This window comes from Sinocyclocheilus rhinocerous, unplaced genomic scaffold (genome assembly GCF_001515625.1).
Source record: "Sinocyclocheilus rhinocerous isolate Xijiao unplaced genomic scaffold, SAMN03320098_v1.1 scaffold3266, whole genome shotgun sequence".
Lineage (NCBI taxonomy): Eukaryota > Metazoa > Chordata > Actinopteri > Cypriniformes > Cyprinidae > Sinocyclocheilus > Sinocyclocheilus rhinocerous.
Window position 1 is genome coordinate 185,078 of NW_015623466.1, and position 23,880 is coordinate 208,957.

General features: G+C 36.8%; 3 protein-coding genes across 3 annotated transcripts in view; all 3 read right to left on the reverse strand.

The window, feature by feature from the left end:
• Nucleotides 1-1,746: 1,746 nt before the first annotated feature.
• Nucleotides 1,747-6,733, reverse strand: LOC107748668 (cytochrome P450 3A27-like). Its single transcript, XM_016563615.1, has 13 exons — nt 6,496-6,733; nt 5,383-5,476; nt 5,250-5,302; nt 4,664-4,763; nt 4,436-4,555; nt 4,156-4,241; nt 3,807-3,955; nt 3,595-3,719; nt 3,430-3,514; nt 3,297-3,337; nt 2,537-2,763; nt 1,998-2,160; nt 1,747-1,881 (listed from the first exon to the last, which is right to left on the reverse strand). The coding sequence occupies exons 1-13, from the start codon at nt 6,561-6,563 to the stop codon at nt 1,795-1,797; spliced, it is 1,398 nt and encodes a 465-aa protein (XP_016419101.1). The 5' UTR covers nt 6,564-6,733; the 3' UTR covers nt 1,747-1,794.
• A 1,879-nt stretch (nt 6,734-8,612) lies between these two features.
• LOC107748444 (cytochrome P450 3A30-like) lies at nt 8,613-13,422 on the reverse strand. The gene is made up of 13 exons (XM_016563254.1): nt 13,275-13,422; nt 12,933-13,026; nt 12,763-12,815; nt 12,015-12,114; nt 11,795-11,914; nt 11,372-11,457; nt 11,023-11,171; nt 10,780-10,901; nt 10,593-10,677; nt 10,340-10,500; nt 9,197-9,423; nt 8,866-9,028; nt 8,613-8,749 (listed from the first exon to the last, which is right to left on the reverse strand). Exons 1-13 carry the CDS (start codon nt 13,340-13,342, stop codon nt 8,663-8,665), a joined length of 1,515 nt encoding a protein of 504 aa, XP_016418740.1. The 5' UTR covers nt 13,343-13,422; the 3' UTR covers nt 8,613-8,662.
• Nucleotides 13,423-17,593: 4,171 nt separating this feature from the next.
• LOC107748743 (protein sidekick-1-like) overlaps nt 17,594-23,880 on the reverse strand; it is a gene marked incomplete at its 5' end in the record, with an annotated part of 201,234 nt that continues 194,947 nt past the window's right edge. The window contains 4 exons of the mRNA XM_016563717.1: nt 17,594-19,321; nt 21,773-21,902; nt 22,359-22,479; nt 22,682-22,819. Coding sequence (XP_016419203.1) covers nt 19,049-19,321; nt 21,773-21,902; nt 22,359-22,479; nt 22,682-22,819 — 662 coding nt within the window. The remainder of the gene's footprint in view (nt 19,322-21,772; nt 21,903-22,358; nt 22,480-22,681; nt 22,820-23,880) is intronic.

Sequence of the window (23,880 nt, forward strand, 5' to 3'; positions counted from 1 at the left end):
ATACATTGTGTAAATGCAGCTCTAGCAAGGCCAGCATCTCACATTTCTTTCCCTGAATTCTCACACTTTTCTGCATTTAATTCTTTTCCAACCATTTAATGCACATTTGAACTATTCTCTTGATAATTTTACACTTTTATGAAATTTATAAAATCTCTTACTTACTGCATAAGGGTAAATGTACAGCTGGGGAATGTATAATTATCACTATCAGGGTATAACATGACCTGCACGAATCAAGTATCCCAGAGAACCGTGTAATAAACTTTGTAATGTTTTCAGAATCACGGTCAGTAAGGACGTCGAATACTTGGCCTGCCCTTCTGGATTATTTTACCAAAACCTTTAACAATAGTCTTTGCTGTCTTTGTCATTTTAATGGGTTTCTTTTATGTTTTGATTAAAATCAGGTGATGGTTCGTCTTGCCATCTCAGAAAAGGATGTAATGAAAAATAATGTAGACTTTCTAGGTCAAAATAAAAAATTCAGCCTGTTGGGAGTTGAGTCAGCAGGAAGTGGAAAGAAAAAATGCTGTCCGATTTCCCAAAAATGAAACATGTCTTGCAACAAAGGTCTTGACCCTAAAGATTTCAAATGCACTAGGTTTGGTTTACCCCAAGTTACACATGCAAATTCTCAAATGTCACAGAAAGACAAGATAATTTTTAAAGATAAAATGAGGAAAAGGCCTTAATGTAGGATGGAATTACAGCTGGTTACATCACATTCAGTGCTGAGGTCAACTGAAAATATTCAATGATACAACAGTAGCTAAAACACCATGCCTAACTATACATATACTTACTCATCTAATGATATAGTAATTCATTCTTTTGATAAAGTGGGTATACAAACAATACCCCTTGAGGAGAATCTCAGGTCTAATCAAATCAATTTCATTATCATAACACAATAAATTTAAATAGTGATTTAGTCTTAATGTAAATTTTAAAAGGACCTAGAAAAAAACATTATGTAATACATCATATAATATGAATTAATTATACATGGGCTTATGATTAGTGTTAAAAATGTATGCCCCATTTTGGCAAAATAACTGCCAGTGCTGAAAAAGCATTTTATTTTCTAATATCTGTTTTATACTGGTGGTTTTCCAGAGCATGGCAGTGCAATTAAGGCTGTAAGTGGCATGAAAACAAACAATCTCTTCCTGTTTAGTCTTCATTGCCAACTGAAATGCAGGACACTGGATTCAGTTTTATGGGCTTTCTGGGTGCAATGACTAACAACCATTTTTTCACAGAAAGTATTTCTCACATGGGCACATTTTATTTGGTAAAATAATTCTGATGATATGATAGAAAAGAACTTCACATCTTCTTTACAGCTACATGAATATACATTGCATTGATTATATACAATGTATATACATTTTACTGTATATACAATGTACATATACAGTAAACTATTTAATTGTTTTTATTTTATAAAACATATAAGTATATAATTAAATGTGCACAATGTTGTTTCTTTTAAAACATATGTATTACATTTCAATAAGCATTAAACAAATTACACAAAATGAATGAACCAGGAAGAGCTCAAGGTCCATCAATCTTGAGCACCATAAATCATACAGTGAACTCTACAATGGCTCACTTCAATGAAATGTAAAAGGTGAACATTAAATGTCTGATAATATAATGAAATGATAAAAAAAGAATTATTAATTGTGTAAATATTATAATGTGTTTCAGTCTTCATGATTAAAATGGTTTAAAAAATTTGTATTATTCATAATTATATAATGTTTATAACTGTTTTGCATTGCATTATTGTTTTGCCTTGTGAGATCTTGGTATAAACTTCAGTGTGATGGGAACCTTCGGCTGAAAAGCGGCATTCATCTCTAGAGGGATCTGAGGAAAAAAAGAGAGAAAATAAACAACAATTAATTAATTCAAGACGCAATGCACAGTCTGTCTCACATAACTCATGTATATCAATTCTAATTGATGACAGTCAGTGTACCAACCTGTGTCTCTTTACATGTTTCCATGCTGAAGTTCTGCAGCAGCTTCACAACAAGAAGCTTCATGATCATTAGGGCGAATCTCATTCCAATGCAATTTCGAGGCCCGAGACCAAAAGGCAGGAAAGCGTACTGGTTTATCTCTGACTTACTCTCTGGGCTGAACCTATAGTGATATATCAGAAACACATTCAGTTTAGCAATCCTTGCTTCAATTAAATAGTCTAAACAAACTGAATTCACTGTTTGTAGACATGTTTGAATCCACTGTTTGTAGATGTGTTTGTAACCACTTCTTTTAAGAAAACTGTGTAAAATCAAAGTACCGGCTTTTGTTTGATTTAGTAAGGTACTACAGTAAATAAGGATGCTTCCTTACACTCTAAAGGCTGTTTTAATTTTGTTTAGCCAGCTTAAATCTGGTACGTGGTTCTGTAAACTGTATAAATCACATGTTGTAAGATGATCATATGTGAGAAAAACTGAAGTGAGAAAAACTGTGGTTGTGAAAAAATAAATATAGATGTAATGATAGACATCACCTCTCTGGTCTGAACTCATCAGGCGACTCCCAGAGTTGCGGATCACGACACAAAACATAGGTTGGAATTCCAACCAGAGTGTCCTTTGGTATGGTCACCCCATTGAGCTCCACAGTTTTCTTACAGACCCTCTCTAAGCGTGGTGCAGTGGGAAGGAGACGCATTGATTCGTTGATGGCCATTTCCAAGTAATCTATTTTCATCAATGCATCATATGTGATGGGAGTCTAAATAAACCACACAAAAAACAAGACATACCCAATGCATATTTCAGCTTTGTTTTAAACCTAATTCCTGTTCCTTAAGTAAAACAACTGAACCCTAAAATCCAAAACTGCCATTAAAGGGATAGTTCACCCAAAAATGAAAATTCTGTCATTAATTACTCACCCTCATGTCGTTCTAAACCCTGCATAAGACCTCCGTTCATCTTCGGAACACAAATTAAGATATTTTTGATGGAATCAGAGAGTTCTCTGACCCTCCCATAGACAGCAAGGGTCCTTACACGATCAAGGCCGTAATTTTACGAAGCTACGAGAATACATTTTGAGCACAAAAGAAAAAAAATAACGACTTTGTTCAACAATTCGTCTCCCTAGCGCCATTTTGGAGAGTATCCACTGAACATAAATTGCGTATGCTGTTTTGTGTCAGCTGTGCCACGCGGATATGCGGTTTACGTCATTTACGCTTTGATTTGAACGAAAACAACATATCAGCGTGGCGCAGCTGACACAAAACAGCATACGCAATTTACGTTCAGTGGATACTGGGAGAGAATCTCGTGGTCTGTTAGTCCTATCAAAATTCACAAAACAGCATATTTGAAAACAAGTCGCATTTGAAATGATAGAGTCTATAATGTGTAAATTCTGTACTGTCTCTCTAACCTTTTGCTGGTTGCTCATCTGTGTCCTCAAAATGATCACCAGGTATTTGATTCTGGAGCATGAGCTGGAGAAAGTCTACCCGACCCTGATTAAAAACACAGAAGCATCAAAATCATTGCCAGATCTAAATGATAGTGAATGACAGTGAAATAGTGACAAACATACATCTGATTCTTTGTTGTGCTCGTCCTTAATCTTTTTCACGGCACTGTAGAAAAAATCCATAGACGACTTCGAAAAAAGAGTAACCCCCATTTTCTTCAAAATAATTGCAATGGAGGGAAACAATACTGAAACAAGAAAATAAACGTAATTTTTGTTTCTTTTTTCATTATTTCTGTTCATTTTCCAATATTATTATACAAGCAATAACATACGTATTAGCAGAAAGAGAGGATTGAACATATTAAACTGGATGAACTTCTTGATGTTGGTCACGAAAGGATCATCTGCGTTGTTTATGGAGTCGATGTCAACGCTAAAGGAGGAGCTGGTGACCACATCCAAACTGTACGGAGCCACAACTCTGGAATAAAAACAGTGTTTGTTTCTAATTAGATATATTATATAGTGATCATTTACATATCATTACTTTCTAACAAAGCTTTTATTAACCTTTATTAATAAATTAAATTAATTTTGTGTGATTTATACATAGAAATCAACTGCAGTAAATACTTCAGAAGAGTTATTTATGTATTATTTAAAGACAGATGTCACACATACTCTTTTACTTTAACTGGCTGCTTGTTGTCTTTCTTTTGCATATTTTTAATAAAACGATCTGCATGTGTCACAGCTATGGGAAATATCTGAAACATATTTAGAAATAAATGTTAGCTACATTTGTGCCAGTGAGCAACAAGACTATAATAAAATGCACTGGACTTTGCCTCATCTCCATTTGAACCTCTAAACCACTGACTGAATTTACTGTTCTGCAAAGAGATTATTGGGACTAGACTACAAAGCATGATACAGTTCATATTATGGGCTTTCACTGTACCTCCTTCAGTCGACCACTTGTGAAATACGGGGAGAGTGTACTACGCATTCTCTTCCATCTCTCATCTTTAACCATAATTATGCCATCAGCAAAGGGGCCAGCAAGACCTGTAGTTCTTTTCTGTACAAATTACAAAATGGTGATCTTTACTGGATCTTTAGCTGTCTCTGAATTGCCATAATAACACTTTCCTTGTACAAAACTGTGTTTGAGTTTTGGTGAGCTTACCCTTCTGTTAATGAAGTTAGAATAACATTCTTTCACCATAATCACTTTGATCATTTCCAGGTCAGTAACCATTAATATTGGGAGCCTTCCATCATAGATCCTGAGCAATGAAAGGAATATTGATCAGTTTGCAGTCACAGTGATTCAGCTAAATACCACCAAACTGTTGTGCTCCACTAATAAACTGCACTGTTAGGAAGTACATACATTGCCTAGCAAATAAAATACTCACATGCAGGTTACATACAGGTTAAAAGATGGCAATGTGATTTTGTAGTATGCTGGACTAGTAATCATTACTGTATTAAATATTCGAGACAGCAGCCATTTAAACAATTGTTTTATTAATGTGTGAGAAGCTTGCTATATTGTGAAATATCTCAACTGTGCTTAAACATTTTACTCAATGGACAAACTACAATATTACATAACGTAGCTTCTAAAATTTCTTTATTTATATTCATATATTGAATTAATAAATGTAATTTCACTCTATGAATGACATTTTGCCTAATGTATCGTGTATATATAGTATAACTTGAATGACAAATTCTTTTAACACAGTAAATGTATGACTGAGACTCACCCCCAAACTTTTCCATACTTCTTAGCACACTCCATATCGAAATTGCACAAACCCTAAAATACATTTGCATATAGACAACTAATCAGAGAGAAATTAAAAGAGTGAATAACTCTTTACATAATTAATTACTCACTTTAGTGTATGAGAGAAGTGTGCCAAAGAAAGGCCAAGGCCTTGGTCCTGGGACTCCCAGTTTCTTAAAAAATCCATGTGGCCAAACACCATAACTTTAGTGTGACAAACAACACGAATATAAGTCTACACACAAATACTAACTAAAATAACACACATTTAACAGAGATTGAGATTAGGGTGACCAGATTTTTTTAACCCTCAAACTGGGCCACAAATGAAGTATAGTTTTGTAGTTTTCATCATTTTAATCACATTTAGATTTCGGTAGTACATACCCCATACTCTGTTCTACACTGCTTGAGATTTCAACAACACATACAAATATTTATGAGGAAACAAAAAATAAAAGGAAACTCCGTAAATAATATTCAAGCGATTTTACTATGACTACAGGGTACGTGTAGTTGCCATGGCAACCAGACACTTCCATTCTCACGCTGATTTCCTTTAAGATTAAATTATTTCTACTGCTCGAAAACAACGTATTTTAGGTTTGAAGCAACTTAACACAACACAATGACACAAGGAATACATTTCAGTAAATCTGACTGAAAATAGACGAACAACCTACATTTTGGTTGGGTTTCGTTCCGTTCAAGTTATGTAACATAAAAGACATGTTCTTTAATATTCGGCCCTCCTCCTGACATAAATGGCGATTAATTATTCTCAGTTTAACACTATCGAAAACCATTTTATAATCTATTTTACAGAAAATAATCAACACAGTTTATAGAAATCAGTTTCTTTTCTATCAAGAGGCGCAGTGAAAAGCACAGCGCGGGACTGATGTCGCAGTTCAGCTTAGCGTTCGCAGACAGACTTTCTACACTGACGACTATCAGCAAAATCAGCTTGTTGCAATGGAAACAGCGTTCCTGCTCTGCAAACGATACCAGACACGGAGGCTAGAAGAACAACGAGGATATTCAGACTCAAAGAAACGGTCAGTGATCCAGCCGAAACCGGGACATATTTACGATTTTAAAGAGTTGTCTGTCCACGGGGGCATACCTCATATCTGGCCACCCTAATATAGATATTAATCTAAAAGCTATAACACAGAGTAAGACTTAAAAATGGTTGCTTTGACCTGTGAATAAATACTCACATGAACAGGAGAGTTATGACCAGAAGCACCAGGGTCCAGGCCACAGACAGAGCTGGGAGATCAATCATTGTAAGTCAGCTGTCAGCCTTGCGCTGTATTCTTCAGTCTAAAGTCAGTGAGCTCCAGCAAGAGTCCTCATTAACGTTGCTGTTGGTTTGGTTTTAGTCATGATCCGGAGATGGGCGTGGTCTATAGGTGTGCATGACGACCAAATAAGGTGTGAATCGACAGATTATGACAGTTTCCCTTACCAAAAAGTAGTATACTTCAAGTTTATTTTAGTAAGTATACTTAAGTAAAGTTCAAGTATATTTTAAGTATACTTTATGTAGTAAGTATACAAATATCAGTGTACTAGTAGTATACTTGTAAGTGTACTGGTCATCGGTGTTAACTGCACTAGGCAGCAGAGGCTACATAAACCTTAAGCCATTCCTTTGTTGAAAACATACATGAAAACGACGAAAGACACAAAATGCAATTTCTAATTGGTTCGAGTGTCAAATTGAGTATCACATCGTTTCTACTCACCTTTACAACAGAGTACAGCCCGAGTTGGATATCTGTGACTCAATAAAACAAACTCATGCGCACAATAACATTGAACATTTATTTGAACAGTTTACAGTGCAGTGGTGGCCGAAGTACACAAATCAAGTACTTGAGTAAAAGTACAGATACGTATAATATTACTCCAGTAAAAGTAAAAGTACTCCTTTTTCAATTTTACTCGAGTGAAAGTACAAAAGTACTAAATTTTTTATGTACTTAAGTAAAAAGTACTGATAGATTTATTTTGCAATTTTATATAGGCAGTAACGAAGTAAAGCTACTCCGTTACTGTCCACCACTGTTACAGTGACACCCATTGGACAAAAAGAGAAGCAGAGAGACCTCAGGCTGGAGTACTGAGACAAATTACGCTGCTGGACTGTGAAGGTTAGTTTCTGTATCCAGGGAGTTTTCTGTTAAACATGTTAAGAGAGCTAAGCCTATTTATCGGCAAATTAATGTCTGTCATTTGATATGGTAAAATGCTGCAATGTTTGGATATGAGTGTTTTGTATTAAACATATCAAATCTTCAGTAATGAGAAGAAAACTTTCTCAACTGATGCAACTCTCTGGTGAATTGTAAGTATGTGCAGAGGGCGCTACAGGTATATGCATGTTATTGGTTATTTCAGCTGTCTGTTTAAAACCTACCAATCACATTTACTGATACGTAGGGTTGTGGGCGTTGCTTAATAACACCCCTTTCTAACATTAATAACACCCCTTTCTAACATTAATAACACCCCTTTCTAACAGTCATCTGTGAGACAGAAAATCAGCCTTACAATGTTGACAGACTAACCATATTTTCGACATTACACATCTATTAAATCCTGTAGATATTTATTTCTTCTGGCATTGCTACTAAAAGTAATTGAAAATGAGGGAATATCTCTAAAGTCCACAACAATTGTTTACAAATACTATTACAAACGAGAAGCCTGTCACACAGGAGAGTTACCTAGCAGTTGTTTTGGAAGCTGATTTCTAATGTCTTGTCTATCTGTTACATTTGGCTGTTTCATCACATTTTTGTTTCGTAATTGTTTTACTTTCTGGTTTGAATTTTTAAATGTTAAAAAAAAGTATTTATTTTCATTGCAGATGCAAACAAACTGATATTTTACATTTCCGTTACGATGATGTCTGTTTCCAACAAAAATTCATTCAAGTTTGTTATTAAAGCACACAATCCTGTCTCACACAGCTACAATAATAACTATACATTTGCATTCATTGATTGGATTCTGTTCTGTAATTAAACAATTATACACTTTTAATAACGTATTTTTACATTTATAACAGTGTAAAGTAAATGACACAAAAATGAATGAATCAAGAAGAGCTCAAGGCCCAGTAAACCATCAACACCTTAAATCCAAAAATATGATGTTAAGGGTATAATCATATTATATAATCATATATATGATAAATAATCATATAATCATAATATAATTTAGGAATAGGAAACTTAATTTCCTGTAAAGCTGCTTTGCAATGATTTGTATTGTGAAAAGCGCTATACAAATAAACTTGATTTGAATTAATTTTGTTAATGCTATATAACATGGTATAAAATCAAATCAATTATATTGAAACGTTCTGCATTTTAATTATTCTTTTGCCTTGCGAGATCTTAGTATAAACTTCAGTGTGATGGGAACCTTCGGCTGAAACATAGCATTCAGCTCTAGAGGGATCTGAAAACAAGAGAAAATAAAGAATATGCATTTATAACTTCCCGTTTAATTAAGAGGCAAAACATAGTCAGCTTCACGTAACTAATGTATACATTCTGATGAAATGATGTACCAACCTGTGTCTCTTTACATGTTTCCATGCTGAAGTTCTGCAGCAGCTTCACAACAAGAAGCTTCATGATCATTAGGGCGAATCTCATTCCAATGCAATTTCGAGGCCCGAGACCAAAAGGCATGAAAATATACTGGTTAATCTCTGACTTACTCTCTGGGCTGAACCTGTAAAAAATATAAAGACCAAGTTTAGCAATTTTTGTTCCATTAAAATGTCTCAAACATTTTAATTTACATGCTATATAGTATGAGAGAAAAGCTAAAGTGAGAAAAATTGTGGCTGTGCAGGAAATGCTCAGAAAGCATTAGTGTCTGATAGATGAATCACATCACCTCTCTGGCCTGAACTCATCAGGCGACTCCCAGAGTTGCGGATCACGACACAAAACATAGGTTGGAATTCCAACCAGAGTGTCCTTTGGTATGGTCACCCCATTGAGCTCCACAGTTTTCTTACAGACCCTCTCTAAGCGTGGTGCAGTGGGAAGGAGACGCATTGATTCGTTGATGGCCATTTCCAAGTAATCTATTTTCATCAATGCATCATATGTGATGGGAGTCTAAATAAACCACACAAAAAAAACAAGACATACCCAATGCATATTTCAGCTTTGTTTTAAACCGAATTCCTGTTCCTCAAGTAAAACAACTGAACGTTAAAGTTTAAAACTGCCTTTAAGGAATAATTTGTCAAAAAAATGAACACTTACTCAGGACATCAAGATGTAGATGATTTTATTTCTTCATCAGAACAGATTTTGAGAAATTTTGCACTACATCACTTGCTCACCATTGAGAGTCCAAACAGCTGATAAAAACATCACAATAATCCACACGACTCCAGTTCATCAATTAATGTCTTATAAAGTGAAATGCCATGTTGTTAAGAAACACATTCACCATTAAACTAATTAAACAAACTCAACTTTAAACCATTCCCTCTGGTCAAATTACTACATAATCCATAATAAAGCTTCCTACAGTGAAAAAGTCCATTCCCTGTTGTTCTCTCACATCAAAATTCAACCAACATATTTGTTTAAAACAGTTTTGTTGATTCTTGTAAATGGTGCTTGATCTGTGCATAACTGTCTTCATTCAGATGAGACACTGGAAAAAGCAGTATCATTGACAGAGGACTTGTATTTTAGCTGAAAGTAACAGTTTGAATTTAAAAGCATCTTAATCATGGATTTGTTTCTTAGAAACACACAGCTTTTTACTTCACAAGACATAATTGATGGACTGAAGTCATGTGGATTATTGTGTTTTTATCAGCTGTTTGGACTCTCATTCTGACGGCACCCATTCACTGCAGAGGATCCATTGGTGAGCAAGTGATGTAATGCCAAATCTGTTCTGATGAAGAATCAAACTCATCTACATCTTAGATGGCCTGATTTTTGGATGAACTATTCCTTTAAGCTAGATTCTCTAGACAAAAACTATGAACAAAGCAGAAGCCAGTGTGCTCACATCAGGAGGGAAGTTAGTGTCAATCTCCTCAACCAGCTTTTCCAGGCAGTCTGGATTAGTTGCAAGATTATAGAGGAGGTAAGTGAGAGTGGTGCTTGTCGTCTCATAACCTCCGAGAATGAAAACGAGGGACTGGGAGAGAATCTCGTGGTCTGTTAGTCCTATCAAAATTCACAAAACAGCATATTTGAAAACAAGTCGCATTTGAAATGATAGAGTCTATAATGTGTAAATTCTGTACTGTCTCTCTAACCTTTTGCTGGTTGCTCATCTGTGTCCTCAAAATGATCACCAGGTATTTGATTCTGGAGCATGAGCTGGAGAAAGTCTACCCGACCCTGATTAAAAACACAAAGTCATTTCTGGTTCTTTAAAAGAGTGGCTCTAACAAGTTTTTGGACAGTTAAGCCATGCATAAGCTTAAGAGTGAAATAACATACATTTGATTCCCTGTGCTCGTCCTTAATCTTTTTCAGGACATTATAGAAAAATTCCATAGACGACCTTGAAAAAAGACTTATCCTCATTTTTCCCAAAAGATTTGCAATGGTGGGAAATAAAGCTGAAATCATAAAAAAAAGAAATTTAGATCTCAAAACAGTATTCATATATTCATGTAAATTAAGAGCTGTAAAACTAATATACAGTATAATGCAAATTTTTAAATGATAAAAATGACATACCTAAAATCAGAAAGAGAGGACTGAACAGACTGAACTTGAAAAACTTCTTGATGTTGGTCACGAAAGGATCATCTGCGTTGTTTATGGAGTCGATGTCAACGCTAAAGGAGGAGCTGGTGACCACATCCAAACTGTACGGAGCCACAACTCTGGAATAAAAACAGTGTTTGTTTCTAATTAGATATATTATATAGTGATCATTTACATATCATTACTTTCTAACAAAGCTTTTATTAACCTTTATTAATAAATTAAATTAATTTTGTGTGATTTATACATAGAAATCAACTGCAGTAAATACTTCAGAAGAGTTATTTATGTATTATTTAAAGACAGATGTCACACATACTCTTTTACTTTAACTGGCTGCTTGTTGTCTTTCTTTTGCATATTTTTAATAAAACGATCTGCATGTGTCACAGCTATGGGAAATATCTGAAACATATTTAGAAATAAGTGTTAGTTACATATGTGTCAGAGAGAGCAACAAGTAGAGCATGAAATAATATAAATCTAAATATTATATAAAAGTATATACTAAAATAAGTTTTTTTTGCGACAAAAACTTCTATATAGAAGTGGAGAATACTGAGATGCCAATGTCTGCTCATGTCAAAGGGACATTTCACTCTAAATTTGTTCCATATCTGTTTAACAACTTCATAATATCTTTTACAAAGAATAAAGAAAGTCATTCATATTTTAAACAACATGAGAGATGACAGAATTTTTATGTTTGGGTGAACTATCACTTTAAGGGCCTGTACTACACCTCCTTCAGTCGACCACTTGTGAAATATGGAGAGAGTGAACTGCGGATTCTCTTCCATCTCTCATCTTTAACTACAGTTATTCCATCAGCAAAGGGGCCAGCAAGGTCTGCATTTGTTTCCTGTACAAATTCCAAAAAGATGATGTTTACTGGGGCGTAAAGAAATCATCAGCTTCCTGTCATTATCACACTTTCTGTACAACTTTGAAGGTGAGCTTACCCTTCTGTTAGTGAAGGTAGAATAACATTCTTTCACCATAATCGCTTTGATCATTTCCAGGTCAGTAACCATTAATATTGGGAGCCTTCCATCATAGATCCTGAGCAATGAAAGGAATATTGATCAGTTTGCAGTCACAGTGATTCAGCTAAATACCTACACTACCGTTCAAAAGTACTTCTACTTAACAAGGATGCATTAAACAGATCAAAATTGACATTAAATACAAGTATAATGTTACAAAAGATTTCTGTAGTGAATAAATGCTGTTTTTTGAGCTTTCTGTTTAAAGAATCCTGACAAAAAGTATAACAAATATTCAGCAGAACAACTGTTTTCAATGTTGTCACATGATATGCTGATTTGCAAAATCAGCATATTAGTATGATTTCTGAAGGATCATGTGACACTGAAGACTGGAGTAATGATGCTGAAAATTCAGCTTTACCATCACAGTAATTAATTACATTTTTAAATATATTAACATAGAAAGCAGGTATTTAAAATATAATATTTCACAATATAATAATATTTCACAATCTTACTGTTTTTACTGTAAAATAAATGCATCCTTGGTGAGCATAAAGACTTAATTTACATAAAATAAAATAAAAACCTCAGACTTTTGAATGATCTGTTGTGATCCACTAATAAAGCACCCAGTTAGGAAATACTTTTAAACAGACAATAAACCTGACTTAATTAAGCATAACATCACATTTTATGTAAATGTATGACTGAGACTCACCCCCAAACTTTTCCATACTTCTTAGCACACTCCATATCGAAATTGAAAAAACCCTGAAATACATTTGCATATAGACATAGAAGAAAGAAGGATAAAAAGAGTCTTATTGCTCCAGCATCATTGGAATGCGCTGCCCAATATTATTCTACAGGAGTTACATAATTACTCACTTTAGTGTATGAGAGAAATGTGCCAAAGAAAGGCCAAGGCCTTGGTCCTGGGACTCCCAGTTTCTTAAAAAATCCATGTGGCCAAACACCATAACTTCAGTGGGATCGATAACACAGAGATATTAGACTACATAACCACATTAAATCCATTAGATGTAGATATAGATGTTACGAACTGTACAGTGTGATGAAGTACACAAATACAAGACAATTAAATTATTTTTTTTATTAAAAACAGATACAGATGCTGAACTAAAAGCTTTAACACATTATAACAATATAACGCAACAGAATACTGCATAGCCTAATAATGTTTTCTTTAACCTGTTGTGTAATACTCACATATACAGAAGTGTTAGGACCAGAAGCACCAGGGTCCAGGTCACAGACAGAGCTGGGAGATCAATCATTGTAAGTCAGCTGTCAGCCTTGCGCTGTATTCTTCAGTTGAAGTTCTACTGCACACCGACGCTGTGTTTGTATTTATTTTCATCAGTCGGCGCATGATCCGGAAAAGGGCGTGGTTTGCAGGTGAGCACGGACGACCAAATAAGGCAACACGCGACAGGTTATTAGTTTTAACACTTGACATTTTTACGTGTCGAGTTATAGGCGTTAACTATGGAATAAAATCGCTGTCAAAAATAATCGTACGTAATTCAAAGCATTTGTGTGTCATTTTAATTTACTCGTGCGTAATTTAAAAGTATTGTATGTAATTCTGTTTTTTGTCAGAGTTGGATTCCAAAATCTACGGCCACGACAGTTTACAGATACGAGATTTTGTGTGTTTGTTAGAGTACAACTCCAAAATGTACGACTATGACAGTTTACAGACACAACGCTTGTTTTCACAACAGCTCTGTTACACGCACGACATGCGAATTGCGACACGAAGTGCGGTGTGCGAAAGGACTGTCAAAAATACGTCATCATTGTCACAGGCATTACTATCCGAGGGAAGATGAATCGATTCCACAAAGTGCGCTTGCGCCCCGCCACCGTTTTAAACCACTGGCGCCAAAATGGCGGATCAGCAGCCAAGCGCTCACTCATAGTCTCAGGTAAGTGATTTTTTTTTCCTTTTTCTGTTTAAGGGTCTAATGACAGAGAGGAGTAATATTACAGAGATAGTTTAACTATAGATTAGCTCTTAGTGTTCTTAGTGTAGTTTAAAGAATTAGAATACAGCTGTTTAGGTATGGAGGACCAAACCTGCAGAAATGAAAAACAAATAAATACACAAATAAATAAATAAATGTGTGTATAAATACACGTAATCTTGTTTAAATACATATATAAATAATTAAATGTGTGATGAAAGTAGTCAAATAAATAAAATAAATTGGTGACCAAATGGAAAATGTTTAAGGAAATGCTAAACTCATCCTAACTGTTTTCTTTTAATCACTCATTTATTTCTGAATGTAGTTCCGCATTTATTTTTCCTCTGCACAACATGCTAATGAGAGGGTGTCAACCATGGACTTGCTCGGGTCTTGTGATAGCTGGGGGCGCGGCTTTCCCGCTGACAGGAGATGCATGGTGTAAATCCAGTATAGCCTAGTAAAGTCACTTTTGCCGTTCAACAGAGCAAGATACATAGAAAAACTGAGCCGTATTGTCCGTACAGTATCTGTGACTTTACAAACGACGCAACGGAATGGCCAGAGGTGTCATTTCCCGGCACTCGATATTCGCAAATCTAGGGACCGTCTCTAAAGTTACATACGACATTGGTATACACTTTTCTAACTTCAATAGCATTTGAGGAAAATTACTTACAGTAACACAACCAACTGTGAAGTGTTCATGTAGTTCTCAGTTATAATGCACACCTTTTAGATTTTTGATATTTATTAAAATAAACTGTCAAATCATATGTAAATATTGCTGTTTTTTTTCTTTACAAAAAACAATAATTTGTTGTAACTGTAATTTCTACAGGAAGTTTTTTTTTTTTACAGTGTAGATATGAATTTACAGTTTATTTCAATAAATATCAAAAATCTAAAAGGTGTGCATTATAACTGAGACCTACATGAACACTTCACAGTTGGTTGTGTTACTGTAAGTCATTTTCCTCAAATGCTATTGAGCTTTAAATTATGATATATATTTTGTGTTTGAGCCCATTCGGTAGTGAAATAAACAACATATTTATATATGATTTGACAGTTTATTTTAATAAATATCAAAAATCTAAAAGTAATTTTCCTCAAATGCTATTGAAGTTAGAAAAGTGTATACCAATGGCGTATGTAACTTTAGAGACGGTCCCTAGATTTGCGAATATCGAGTGCCGGGAAATGACACCTCTGGCCATTCCGTTGCGTCGTTTGTAAAGTCACAGATACTGTACGGACAATACGGCTCAGTTTTTCTATGTATCTTGCTCTGTTGAACGGCAAAAGTGACTTTACTAGGCTATACTGGATTTACACCATGCATCTCCTGTCAGCGGGAAAGCCGCGCCCCCAGCTATCACAAGACCCGAGCAAGTCCATGGTTGACACCCTCTCATTAGCATGTTGTGCAGAGGAAAAATAAATGCGGAACTACATTCAGAAATAAATGAGTGATTAAAAGAAAACAGTTAGGATGAGTTTAGCATTTCCTTAAACATTTTCCATTTGGTCACCAATTTATTTTATTTATTTGACTACTTTCATCACACATTTAATTATTTATATATGTATTTAAACAAGATTACGTGTATTTATACACACATTTATTTATTTATTTATTTGCGTATTTATTTATTTACACACACATTTATTTATTTATTTGTGTATTTATTTGTTTTTAATTTCTGCAGGTTTGGTCCTCCATACCTAAACAGCTGTATTCTAATTCTTTAAACACCTAAATGTACACTAAGAGCTAATCTATAGTTAAACTATCTCTGTAATATTACTCCTCTCTGTCATTAGTGATAACTAACCCTTAAACATGTCCGAATTAGAAAAAGAAAAAAAAAATCACTTACCTGAGACGATGAGTGAGCGCTTGGCTGCTGATCCGCCATTTTGGCGCCAGTGGTTTAAAACGGTGGCGGGGCGCAAGCGCACTTTGTGGAATCGATTCATCTTCCCTCGGATAGTAATGCCTGTGACAATGATGACGTATTTTTGACAGTCCTTTCGCACACCGCACTTCGTGTCGCAATTCGCATGTCGTGCGTGTAACAGAGCTGTTGTGAAAACAAGCGTTGTGTCTGTAAACTGTCATAGTCGTACATTTTGGAGTTGTACTCTAACAAACACACAAAATCTCGTATCTGTAAACTGTCGTGGCCGTAGATTTTGGAATCCAACTCTGACAAAAAACAGAATTACATACAATACTTTTAAATTACGCACGAGTAAATTAAAATGACACAAATGCTTTGAATTACGTACGATTATTTTTGACAGCGATTTTATTCCATAGTTAACTGCACTAAGCAGCAGAGGTTACATAAGTCTTCAGTTATGTCTTTATTAGGAAACATACATAAAAACGACGAAAGACACAAACAACCGAAACCAAGTGTGTCCTAAGTGTCAAATAAAGTAGCACATCGATTTTACTCACCTTAGAAGACAGTAAAGCCCCGCGACTTCATAAAACACACTTCCGCTGTGTTCTGTTGCACAATTAAAAACATTAGGAGTCCTTTCTTCTTCTTCTTCTTCTTCTTCTTCTTCTTCTTCTTGTTGCTTTACGGCGGATCGCAGACTTATAAGTGCATTACCGCCACCTATATCTCAAATGGACCATTGACACTCTATCTACAATCTCCTGATTAACCTAGCAACCCACAGTTCTGCTCCAACCTGATACTCTTCCCCTATCCACTGTTGATTGTATATGATACAAATGCCTACCTTTGGTATCTATGTCCCAATACTGCTGCCATAATTTCCAAATATTCATTTTGATAATTGATTTAATTTCTGACCTACTAAGAGGAATCTGATTATCAAATTAGGAGTCCTTTCATTGCATTTTAACAGTTCATAGTGACACCCATTGGACAAAAAGTGTAACTGAGTTCAGTCTAATTTTATATATAGGCTATATATACGTATATAATATACACATGTATATCATTTATGATGACGTGATTTTATAACCTGCGAATGGATGCTTAATATGTTCCAGTGCCGATTTAAAAATGTGTGTTGGCGTGTTAAATGTTATGAATGCCGATCAGAGAATCTATTTTTTTTTTTAGCTTCATGTATTTAATTATACAAAAGTAATTAATATTGATGCTAGTTTTGTTTCAATTGGCATGTCCAGTAACATTATATATATTTTTAATAGCTTGTTGAGTGAACACAAAACCACATTAGTTAACATTCAGACCAGAGAAAATGATTTCAAGAATGCAGATTTTATCTGAAAGGATGCAGTGATTTTAGGATAATGATGTTGCTCATACATGTCAGGTCAGTCCAAGTTGTCATTTTTATACATACTTTTTAACACTGATGATGATGATTATTTTGCACAACATTTGTTGTTTTGCTTTGTTACCTTTACATTTATCTGTTTCATGAATTGTTAGTTTAGTTTAAATTGGGCTGAAAAAGGTAATTTTATGTATATTATATTTCACACCTTTCTCCTTTTTTTTCTCAAATTGTTGCAACAACAAAAAACTGTCTATAGATTCCCCAACATTCAGCCAACAGGCATGACAGAGATACAAAATACAGCTAGTCTATTCTGTGATAAAAGTGACGATTTGTTTAAATGCTTTCCCAAATCTGTGTGAAACTTTTTTTTTTCTGTCATGATTTATTGTGCATGTTGACGTATTATCAGGATGACATTGTAGTTGGAGGCATTTAACTGAACAACAAACATTTAATTTATCATAAAAAAATCTTTACTTCATGAACGCCCATGACATACACTTGTGCTAAAACAGTTGGTGGGATTGAAACAAACATTTCCATAACAGTACACTCTTGTTTGATTACTGTACTTCTTGTGTTGGCATTTTCAAGAACTGCAAAAATTCATACTTCTTGTGAAAGAACAACGGAACTACTTTACGTCACTTCTGAAGAACACTACAGTGAACAACAAAATTCATACAAATTAATTCTAAAATCGCACTGTAAAATTACACTTTTTACAAGCCTGTAAAAAAGCAAATATTCCATCAAAAGAAGGAAACTGAAATGTTTATGGCTCAAAAGTGCAGAACAGATGTGCAAAGCAACCGCATACTGATCTCCTCACATACAATTCATTCATTATCGTTCATTAAATCATTTCAAGTGAGTGTTTGCAGTTCCTAAGCGAGGCCAAACAGACAGGAACAAAACAAGAAGAGTAAAAGCCAAATAAAAACAACAACAACTATGAACTTGTTGATATGTGTGAGAATGAGCAATGGCACAAATCACAACACATCTGGCACTGTCTCACCGTCTGATTACACAGAGGCAGGGAACCAGAGCTGTCTGGCTTCTTCTAACAGCCTCCGTAGGTTTTCTTGCTGGTGAGTCTATAGAGAATATACTGAAAACAACCGTGCTTCATTATCCAGGCCACGTGAACGCGAATCAAATCCATTAGAGAATTTACATTTTATGACCTTTACGATCTCGAGTGCAACATGTATATATAGCGACACTGACAGTGAGATGAGATTATTCAGACAAGAGTATACAGTAATTACAGCGTGTTTTTCACTTAGCTTTTTCCTTAAGTTCTTTTCAATGTGGTAAGGGCAGGAATGTTAAGTGTGAATATATGCCGCTCTTTAGAGCGAGAATGTCTCGTCACATGTACAGGCGTTTTCTGTTGCGTCCTGCTCATTAAAACCAGACATTTATGCATCTTTCACAACCAAGGCTGCAAACAGGAGGGGCATGTACATTAACAGTAACTCTGGTTAGTCTTCGGTATTGGCATATAAAAATCATTTCTTCACCCCTTCTCTTAATAATGATCTTGATCACTAATCGAGTACATTCAGGATCCAGCAACTCGATGAGCGGTCACATGTGATGTCTCTTGTAGTGCTCGTGGTGATAGTACTGTGCGAAACCAGAGAATTTCCTCTGCAACTATGTTGTCTGAGCCGCAAAGAGGGGTCCGGGTCCTCTTGTATGTCACACGAACGAGGAGAAGCCTGTGACGGGCGTCCGTGAGCCTGGCGCGGGCTGGCCGGTGGGGGTGTAGACCCCGCCAACGCTGTGCTGCGTGACCACTGTCTGATAGTAGGACTCGGTGTCCCCGCTGGCACATTCATCATAGGAACAGGCCAGTGTTTGCTTCAGCCCCTTCTGCTGCCGCTTCCACGAGTTGAAGTATGACGGGTCGCTCATGTAGTGATTCACGAACGAGTGTTTGATCGGCTCCTCTTCGCACTCGCTGTCTGTGGCCTGATCATAGAAATATGAGAGGGGAAATCACACACTTGGAAGATTTATGTTTGCGATATCTTGTATGCAAGAGATAATGGAAAGTCAGCTGGTCGAAGAAAACCCCAATTGACCCTTCGCAAAAACCCGCCCTCATTCGTTAATGTTGCTATGTCCGACAAGCCATGCTGCTCTCACACCACACATCATGTTCTCACGTAGTGAAAAATACATTGCGAAACGGACAAGACAGAGCAGGTTACTATAAGTATGAAGCAAAGTCTCAGCTTTCAAATTTGGTCATTTTTTAAAAGAAATTTAAACAATAAATACCGTTTTGTGGCTCTTTAAAGTGTCATGACAGATCACTGTAGTGCCTTAGTTCAAGCAGCACATGAACCGATCATCTCTTCCTCTTTACTAATTATATCGCGAAATAAACATGAATGAACACCAGAAGGTATCTTGTTTCAACCGAGGAAAGACATCAATACACACCACTTTTCAAGTTCAAATCCACCAACGTTAATCTACTCTCCGGTCTGGTTTGGCAGATTTGGCGTTATGACTGGTCAGATCGCCTGTCAATCAAACTCTCTGCAAAGGGTTAATTGGGTAGATATGCATCACTCCACCTCAGACTCTGACATCTCTGCAGGCCTCTCTGTCAGCGCGGTGCTCTCTGTGGAAACCACGCCGTTGTAGTTGCTACAGATGTCTTCGTCGGAATAGCGCAGTCCGGCTGGATTGGGTCGGGGAGGGGACCTGCTTGGAGACAAAAGGAAGTGGTAAGGGCGTATGTGACGTAAGCCAATTATAAACTTGCTCTGTTGTGCGTCTTGAGGAACATAATCTCTTTGTTTGCCTACCTCCCTTTATCCTAACCCTAAGTGATACTGTAGCAACTTAAAGTGCATAGGTTTGGCAAAATTTTGGAGACAAAATGTTTCAATGTATAAAGCACAGCTCACTCTTAAGTCACTTTCAAACCAAATAGCCTTCTGTTGGCCAATCTGGCAAATTCGTTGAACCTGTTGCGAAATCTGTGTGGGGAACATGAAATTCCCAATCATGTGGATTCCTATCGAAATGACTATTTCAACACATTTACTGACTGGTTAAACTGGTAAGATTGCTTTTATGAAATACCACAAAAATATCAAAACCGTATTGTGAATTCATCAGATGACGGCGCATATATAAGCTGTGTGGTTACAGTACCTGGTGCCATTCTTCCTCAAGAAGACACCCTTGACATGAACAGGCCTGCTGTTGAGCTCTAGAGCCGTGAAGCCTCCATTGTCCAGCGTGACTGTCTCCTCCACCGTGGACACAGCTTTACCTACAGCAGTCAGCATATCATCATCACAGCAAAAACATCACCTGGGTTAAACTTTAATCGCTGTTTGCTGGACGGCGTGGGAGTCTGAGTGGGCGGACGTGTTTATCTGGATGAATATGTATGTGAATTTACAGCATATAATGATTATGTGAGGGAGGATGGATGTGTCATGAGAAGGCTGAAGAGGTTTAGTTCAGGTCACCTGTTCCACAGCTCTTGTACTTCCTGTTCTGTCCGTGCAAGACGAGACCAAAAACCACCAGCAACAGCAGAATCAGGCCGCACAACGCCAACACGATGAGAAACCACCACTCCTCATAAAACGGGGTGTCCTGTTGGGCTGTTTATGACAAAGAGAAATGGAATATAAAGAAATAAAGAAATGTACATTGTTTACATTTTTGCAGATTTTGGGCAGTCAGACTTGAAAGATTTCAATGAAATCATGTAGTGCGTGGTGGGGTGATTCACGAACGAGTGTTTGATCGGCTCCTCTTCGCACTCGCTGTCTGTGGCCTGATCATGGAAATATGAGAGTGGAAATCACACACTTGGAAGATTTATGTTTGCGATATCTTGTATGCAAGAGATAATGGAAAGTCAGCTGGTCGAAGAAAACCCCAATTGACCCTTCGCAAAAACCCGCCCTCATTCGTTAATGTTGCTATGTCCGACAAGCCATGCTGCTCTCACACCACACATCATGTTCTCACGTAGTGAAAAATACATTGCGAAACGGACAAGACAGAGCAGGTTACTATAAGTATGAAGCAAAGTCTCAGCTTTCAAATTTGGTCATTTTTTAAAAGAAATTTAAACAATAAATACCGTTTTGTGGCTCTTTAAAGTGTCATGACAGATCACTGTAGTGCCTTAGTTCAAGCAGCACATGAACCGATCATCTCTTCCTCTTTACTAATTATATCGCGAAATAAACATGAATGAACACCAGAAGGTATCTTGTTTCAACCGAGGAAAGACATCAATACACACCACTTTTCAAGTTCAAATCCACCAACGTTAATCTACTCTCCGGTCTGGTTTGGCAGATTTGGCGTTATGACTGGTCAGATCGCCTGTCAATCAAACTCTCTGCAAAGGGTTAATTGGGTAGATATGCATCACTCCACCTCAGACTCTGACATCTCTGCAGGCCTCTCTGTCAGCGCGGTGCTCTCTGTGGAAACCACGCCGTTGTAGTTGCTACAGATGTCTTCGTCGGAATAGCGCAGTCCGGCTGGATTGGGTCGGGGAGGGGACCTGCTTGGAGACAAAAGGAAGTGGTAAGGGCGTATGTGACGTAAGCCAATTATAAACTTGCTCTGTTGTGCGTCTTGAGGAACATAATCTCTTTGTTTGCCTACCTCCCTTTATCCTAACCCTAAGTGATACTGTAGCAACTTAAAGTGCATAGGTTTGGCAAAATTTTGGAGACAAAATGTTTCAATGTATAAAGCACAGCTCACTCTTAAGTCACTTTCAAACCAAATAGCCTTCTGTTGGCCAATCTGGCAAATTCGTTGAACCTGTTGCGAAATCTGTGTGGGGAACATGAAATTCCCAATCATGTGGATTCCTATCGAAATGACTATTTCAACACATTTACTGACTGGTTAAACTGGTAAGATTGCTTTTATGAAATACCACAAAAATATCAAAACCGTATTGTGAATTCATCAGATGACGGCGCATATATAAGCTGTGTGGTTACAGTACCTGGTGCCATTCTTCCTCAAGAAGACACCCTTGACATGAACAGGCCTGCTGTTGAGCTCTAGAGCCGTGAAGCCTCCATTGTCCAGCGTGACTGTCTCCTCCACCGTGGACACAGCTTTACCTACAGCAGTCAGCATATCATCATCACAGCAAAAACATCACCTGGGTTAAACTTTAATCGCTGTTTGCTGGACGGCGTGGGAGTCTGAGTGGGCGGACGTGTTTATCTGGATGAATATGTATGTGAATTTACAGCATATAATGATTATGTGAGGGAGGATGGATGTGTCATGAGAAGGCTGAAGAGGTTTAGTTCAGGTCACCTGTTCCACAGCTCTTGTACTTCCTGTTCTGTCCGTGCAAGACGAGACCAAAAACCACCAGCAACAGCAGAATCAGGCCGCACAACGCCAACACGATGAGAAACCACCACTCCTCATAAAACGGGGTGTCCTGTTGGGCTGTTTATGACAAAGAGAAATGGAATATAAAGAAATAAAGAAATGTACATTGTTTACATTTTTGCAGATTTTGGGCAGTCAGACTTGAAAGATTTCAATGAAATCATGTAGTGCGTGGTGGGCACAGAAGCTTGATGATTCCATCCAATCTGAGGATATCAAAATTTTAGAACACATGTTGCTTTCATTTGTTTTCATTTAAGTGAACAGCCTTAAATAAGGGTGTAAACAGGGTCTAAAGGTTTTAAGCTTGTCCACTTTTGACCACTTCCTGAAGTAGTTCAAAACGCTGTATTATTCGACTGCATTGCTTTTGTTGCATAGGCATTCATGTGGTTGAATGAGTTTTTACAGCCACAAAAGACTGCCTACTCACTGTCCACTGACCTAACCTGTGAGCGTAATGGGACGTGTTTTGCGGACACGCACCAAACCCAAGATTTCAACTTTGCTATTTTGGACCAAAAGCACACCGATTGAAATTGTGGTTACCATTTGTATCCTTTCCATTCCCTTCCTTTCCCACTCGCTTGTAAGCAGTGTAATGGCTTCATTTATTCAATTGTACTTGTGTGCCGCACTTGGTGCTCCAGTGAAAGTGATGTAGAGCTTGACGAAATTAGAGGGGACAAAATCCAAACACAAATAGTCACAGGAGATGCTTTTAAAACTTTTTAAAGAGCTTTTTTTTTTTTTTTTAATTGAAGCGACCCATATATACAGTATGTATATGATAGGACAGTGAAGAGCTGACAGGAAGCGAAGTGGGAGAGAGAGGGGGATGGGATCGGGAAAGGAACTCGAACTGGGATTCGAATTCGGGACACCCCTTAGCTCAACGGCGCTGTATGTTGGCATGCTGACCACAAGGCTATCGGCGCTGGCAAAAAACAAAAATTATTTATTTATTTATAATAATAATAAATTATTATTATTATTCCAATTCTGAATGGATTATATATAGCCAAGAAAGCGCGCAAAGAGCGCTCCCTTAATAACCGCTGAAAAACCGTCACTGATTTCAGTTTATCGCAAGAAAATTCCATTATAATCAATGATTC